The 6,711-nt window shown below is 42.0% G+C and overlaps 1 protein-coding gene across 1 annotated transcript; it reads left to right on the forward strand.

Moving 5' to 3' along the window:
- Window positions 1-3,557: 3,557 nt before the first annotated feature.
- On the forward strand, window positions 3,558-5,426 carry LOC109773055 (peroxidase 5). Its single transcript, XM_020331756.4, has 2 exons — window positions 3,558-3,946; window positions 4,034-5,426. Exons 1-2 carry the CDS (start codon window positions 3,707-3,709, stop codon window positions 4,817-4,819), a joined length of 1,026 nt encoding a protein of 341 aa, XP_020187345.1. The 5' UTR covers window positions 3,558-3,706; the 3' UTR covers window positions 4,820-5,426.
- The last annotated feature ends 1,285 nt before the right edge of the window (window positions 5,427-6,711 follow it).

Genomic DNA, 6,711 nt, shown 5'->3' on the forward strand with positions numbered 1-6,711 from the left:
AAATCAGGCATGCATGTATAGAGGAAAAAAAATGATGTTGCATGTTCCACCATGCAGTGCCTGGCCCAACAGATCCGTAAGCCCACACAGAGGACTCCTGAAATCGAGCGACGCTGCCAATCACGCACGACGCTCGCGCTGATCAATCGCACGATCTAATTGCTATTTTGCCTAATCGCGTCATCGCCTTAATTACGACGCCGTCGCCTTGCCTGATCGCATCGCCATTAGCTCACCTCCTTGCAGCGGCCGCCAGGAAAAGGGCGAACAACATCCATCCGGCCACAGGGACGCCCGGTGGCAGTCGGCAGTCTTCTGCTGTCCGCGCGGCTACATCACGAATGGCAGAGAAGGTAGCCTAATAGCCTTTATGTGACTTGGTGATCTACAGATTTTCATAGATGACATCGATATTGTGTCTTTTATATTGCAACAGCAGAATGATGATCGACTGATTGGACACTGCTGAGTGATAGATATTATTCAGCTTCATGCATTTGTAATTTGCAAGTTTCACATTATCATCGGTAAGATTTATTCTGTTGATTGAGTAATTTTTGAATTACTACTTGTTTCTTCAAATTTCGGCATGGCCATCTAATCTATAAAGAATATATGCATCTTGCAATTTTATCCATTGAGAAGAAATTATGCATCTAAGAATGTTCAGAATTTTTGAACGTAATATGTACAACTTAGTCGATGCAATATTGATGCATTTGAAATGTTTTCTTGGTATATCTTATATATACAAATATTGGCTATTATGTCAGGAAGACGATTTGTAGCTCTTGGGTGCCCCTGAACCCTCTATGAAGATAAGGTTCAAAAAATATCAAGACAAAAAAAAACCTAGAATTTAATTAGGGTATCAAACATGGTCGACCGTTCTACTCCCGTGTAAAGTTTGGTGAAGAAATGACATCCGCGGTATTCTTAGTAAAATAGTCAATAAATCCAATTATATAAAAATCTGATTGAATGGATCGTAGGTTAGACTGTATTTTCTTCAGTAAGGACAGTGCAGATGACATTTCTTTATGAAAATTTGCACATCATTAGAATGATCGACCAGATTTGATACCCAATGTTTCAGCGATTTTTTCAGATGTTCTCATTATATTAAAGGGCCCCCGAATCTTTTTTCGCCCCGGGCCCCCAGAATCTCAGGACCGGCCCTGCCCTCTTGTCAAGCTTTTACTGGTGTGTGAAACAACCCACCTTATATGTTGGTCTCCAACACCTTCACTAGTATGATGACACTAAACTTTACACTCTCTCTTATCATGCATGAATGGATCATGCGGGCCTCTCGGATTTTCCCCTATGAGATACTAAAAATAATAATGGGCTAAATCACAATAATTCCAACATTTTGGTTTTTAATGTAGTAGTGCAGAGAAATAGTCATGCATTTAGGCAAAACCTTAAAAGGCCGTTGCCATATGAATTTCCAATACATTGGGCACGTAAATGGTATTTCCTGCAAAAAAAAGGGAGATGGATCCGCTAGCTTTTGCCTCCACACGCAAATCTCGGTAAATTCCCGCTAAATCCACACGCTGAAATTAAAAACCTAGTTAACGTTCCTTGGAGACCACTCTAGGTGCGGTATACAAGTACACCGATTGATTTGGTTAACTATTGGAGGAGGGGAAGAGTTGGACGTGGTAAAAAGTTGACATGTTTCATGATGTTGTTAATCCGTGGATAGACCGATAAAATTATCATGCAAAGACGCGTCCGCGTGCGTGTACTCTTCTAGCTGCTGTCGTCTTTGGAGAATAGTAGCTGCATCAACCTCATCTTCATCTATCTGATCGATCAATCAATGTAGCTACAGGGGATATAATGTCATGAGTTTTGACTAATGTGCATGAAAGCTCAAATGTAAACGAAGACAAAAGAGATCCACTCATAAACAATTCGTATCACTACATAGAAGGGCGAAACTTCTTGGAAAAGAAAATCATAAACAGTTGGTGTAGATCTAACGCGACTTTTGCCTGCCCCAGTCATGCATGCATCCACGGCCAGTAAAGAGACCGTGTCTAGAATTAGTCTCAAAACCTTTCTGTTTTGCTGAAGAACTCAACAGATACTAACCATTATTCCCGCATTGTGCGGAAGATGACTGTGTAACTAATGCAAGGTTTGGGGGGGGGGGGGGGGGGGGGGGTATAGCATTAAGTAGGTAGTGACATACATGCATTGATGACCACAATATATACTGTAAAGGTTATATTATACTCCCTCCGTTCCTAAATATTTGTCTTTCTAGATATTTCAACAAGTGACTACATACGAAGCAAAATGAGTGAATCTACACTCTAAAATGTCTACATACATCCGTATGTGATAGTTCATTTGAAATGACTAGAAAGACAAATATTTAGGAACAGAGGGAGTACTCTGCAAGCATACACATCGACGAATCCAGGAAGTTAGTCAGGCCGAACATTTAAGCTCTCGAAATTTGTAGGTACAAATGCAAGACTGGCCTACCAAAATTCTTGAAATTTAACTACTAAAAACGTGAAAAAGGCATATCTACTAACATGGAATCTTGCCACGTGAAACGTTCACTTGATGCCATTTTACTAAATTGATTCATCAATTTGCACGCACTGCCTTGAGCTAGGCGAAACTTGCCGTCACGAATGGATGCCGGTTATCGATTCACTTTTCTCAGCATGCCCTATGGATTCGTCTTCCCTCTCCCCAGCCGGTGGCGGGGAGGGTAATCCCGATGTCTCTGCTCCGGTTAGTAGTTTAGGTTAGGGTTTTTTAGTCCTCCGAGGTGCGGCGCTCGGACGGATGGCGGTGCTTCTTCTTCTTCTTCTTTAAGTTTGTCTTTCGGGTTTTGATTCTCCTCGAGTTTGTCCGCTTGGACTTGGAATCTTAAAGTGTGGTAGAAAGAACTACATATAGTTTTTTCTACGACACTTTAGAGTCTTTCTATTATATTATCTTTGAATCTACATAGAATAGATTAGTAGATTGAAATAGTTAAGTAGTGTAATTTAATTTCTTTTTTCATTGCATCCACTTAATTTCAATCAGGTCAAAATAAAAAATCTAAGACAATTCTTGACCAACCAATCCATGGAAGGAAAAATAATAAGAATAAGAATAGACTATAGTAAAATGTAAAAGGAAAAGGAAAAAACTAGTGAATGTTTCATGCTTAAATATCCCGCGAGATGCTTCAAAAGAGCATTAAAATTATTGTAAGAATAAGGAAAGAGTATAAAACAAATGGAAAATGTGTGATATGCCGTGAATAGTTCCGTGGAAGAAAGTCTTAACTTTTGTATGTATAGAACCTTTTTTTAACCATTCGTTATTTCTAGTAGAAATTCCAACGGAGCTCCGGCATAGATTTCTTTATATTCGCAAAAAAGAATGGAGGTCGGTTCACTGGACGAGTAAGTAAGTTTACTTTAGCTGGTGTTAGGTGGACGGAAGGAGCTAATAAAGAACCATGCTCATATAGACACGCGGATATGGTCTTCTAGTTGACTCGGTACCATGCACAACACGCATAGCCAATTTTTTCCCCAACTGCTACATGATGCATGAGTATATAAACACATATCCAGCCAGCCATGAATCACCACATCCATCTCTAGTTTGTAAAGAATCTGGAGAGCTAGGGCGATCAAACTGATCCATAGTTAGTTGCTTCGAGAATTAGCTTCCAGCCATGAGGTTCTCCACTTTAATGTTTGCGTGGGCTGCGGCGGTGCTGCTCGCCGTGGCCGCCTTATCGGCGGTGGCGGACGCATCGCCTCCGCCGTCCAACTTTCTGAAGGTCGGGTTCTACAAGCACACGTGCCCGCAGGCCGAGGACATTGTGCGCGACGCCGTCCGCCGCGCCGTCGCCCGGAACCCCGGCTTCGCTCCTGGCCTCATCCGCATGCATTTCCACGACTGCTTCGTCAGGGTAAGCAACGATCATACATGCATTCCACCACGTGTACATCCATGTACCTGATCTGACCGTTGGATTTGTGTGGTTCAACACGTGTAGGGTTGTGACGGCTCTTTGCTGATCAACTCGACGCCGGGGAACACCGCGGAGAAGGACTCGGTGGCGAATAACCCGAGCATGCGTGGTTTCGAGGTCATCGACGAGGCCAAGGCAGCCCTAGAGGCGAGCTGCCCGCGCACCGTCTCCTGCGCCGACGTGCTCGCCTTCGCGGCGCGCGACGGGGCATACCTTGCCGGCGGCATCAACTATCGTGTCCCATCTGGCCGCCGTGACGGCCGCGTGTCAATTGCCGACGAGGTGCTCAACAACAACGTGCCGCCTCCAACTGATGAGGTCGCGCAGCTCGTGGCCAGCTTCAAGCGCAAGGGACTCTCCGCTGACGACATGGTCACGCTCTCAGGTGCACACACCATCGGTCGCTCCCACTGCTCCTCCTTCACGCAGCGTATCCACAACTTCTCCGGCGAGGTCGGCCGGACCGACCCGTCCATTGACAAGTCTTACGCGGCGGAGCTGAGGCGACAGTGCCCTCCATCGACGGACAACCCGAGCGACCTCACAACGGTGCCGCTGGACCCAATCACACCGCGGGAGTTCGACAACCAGTACTTCAAGAACGTGCTGGCGCGTAAGGTGCCGCTCACCTCCGACCAAACGCTGCTCACCAGCCCCCGGACCGCCGGCATCGTTGCGTTCCACGCCGCCGTGGAGAAGGCGTGGCGGGCCAAGTTCGCCGCCGCTATGGTCAAGATGGGCAACGTCGAGGTGCTCACTGGTCACGAGGGGGAGATCAGAGAGAAGTGCTTTGCCGTCAACCACCACTAGTCAAGCATTCTAAAACCATTCCTATGCATAGCTAATATAAATATACATATGCTTGTGTGTACGTCAATCGCAGTGTATGTTATTTGTGTATGTGATGTCATTTGTAAAGTGATTTTCTTGTTAGTTGTTTGTGTACATCAAAAAGAATAATACTATATGGAAAAACTATTTGTTGTGTATGGGTAATAATTTTCAAAGTGGTCTATTGTTGGTTGTTTGTGTATGTCAAAAAGAGTACATAGTACTATACATCAGAAAGAATAATTGTTCTCCCAGCAAAGAAAAAGAATAATTGTTTTGTATGGGTAAGATTAGTTTATTGGTTTATTTACATAGCTAGAAGTGTCACCCGCAAACCAGAATAGCTAGCTATTTGGAATGGGGCCAGTGATTGGTGGTTTCTAATACCGCCTTGGTCTATGGATATCGACGAAAACCTGCACTAGCGTACTCATGCTACAAAGGCCGACCCATTCCGGGGTTTTTCTATGTCTTTTTCCAGCCGTTCTTGAGAAGGTTCGAGAACCTTCCCAGGACCTTTTTCTGTGTTTCTTTTTACCAGCCTTTTATTCCATTTTCTTTTTCTTTTTATTTTAGTTTTTAAAATTTTATTTCCTGAATATTTAATGTGTATTTTTTTGGTTTTATTTTTTCTCTTTTATCTTTCCTTTTTCATTTCCACATTTTCAAATTTGGGAATGATTATCGAAGATGGCAAAAAAAATTAGTTCTTAAATATTTTTTACTTTTATGAATATTTTCTGATTCAGTAAAGATTTTATTTAATTTTACAACATTCTTAAAATTTACGAACATTTTTGTGATGAATATTTTTAAAATTGATGTTTTTTTAAATTTTAGGAACATTTTAACAATTCATGATCATTTTTTGAATTGGTAAACAACTTATGAATCCATAAAGATTTTTTGAAATTATTGAATATTTTCTAAATGCGAGAACATTTTTTCAAATTCATGAACATTTAATAAAAGTCGGGACATTTTTTAAACAAAAACCTTTTCCAAATTCATTATTGTTTGGAAACCTAATGATCTTAAATCCTTAAAGATTGATTTTAAAATTTGAGGGAATTCTTTAAAATTAAAAATATTTTCCCAACTTAGTGAACATTTTTTGCAATTCAGTTTTTTTTTAAATCCACACATTTTTAGAGAAGTAAAAAAATGAAGGCAAAGAAAAGATAAAATGAAACAAAAAAACATGGGTGCCTCGCCGCCCACATGGGCCTGCAATTTCGGGTCGTGGGGTGCGTGTTAGCTCGCTTGCCCCCACATGGGTCAGGGAACATTAGCTCGCCTTGTAATCAGAGGGGCCATGTACCAATGAGAGTGATGGCCTCATCTAAAAAAGGAAACAAAATTATTAATTAAGAGTAGTCTTTACAAAGGTAACTCCCACTTTCCCAGGTTGCGCCAAGTGGCGCACTGTATGTGTAGCACAACCTGCGAGTTTTCCTTTTTTTCATAGATTCGTTTATTCAAAATATTTTATTTCTTAAACCATGCGTCTAATCTTGAACCGTTTTCCTCGTTCGATTCCTTGTGTCGAGATCTTCAAAACTAGATCTTATGTTGATAGATTGCGACAATTTTTTTATGAAAAAAACTGGACGAAAAAACCTGAATCAGGAGCTCTTTTTTTTTCTTTCCGAGGAGGCACAACTGTGTCTCTTGCGGAAGCAAATCTATGCCTCCACAAGAAGAAAATATGCGCCTCTGGCGGAAGGAATAAAAGAAAATGCATTTTTTTTCCTTTCCCGAGAGACACGATTGTGCCTCTCGCGGTAGCAAATCTATGCCTTCACGAGAAATAAATTTGTGCCTCTCGCGAAAGACAAAAAATTCTGAGAGGCAGTGCATCTCACAGAAGC

Source organism: Aegilops tauschii, chromosome 1 (assembly GCF_002575655.3).
Source record: "Aegilops tauschii subsp. strangulata cultivar AL8/78 chromosome 1, Aet v6.0, whole genome shotgun sequence".
Taxonomy (NCBI): domain Eukaryota; kingdom Viridiplantae; phylum Streptophyta; class Magnoliopsida; order Poales; family Poaceae; genus Aegilops; species Aegilops tauschii.

Coding starts and splice junctions, on each gene's coding strand:
- LOC109773055 (XM_020331756.4), top strand. CDS start 3,707: ATGAGGTTCTCCACTTTAATGTTTGCGTGGGCTGCGGCGGTGCTGCTC. Junction 3,947..4,033: donor TCCACGACTGCTTCGTCAGG/GTAAGCAACGAT, acceptor CAACACGTGTAG/GGTTGTGACGGCTCTTTGCT.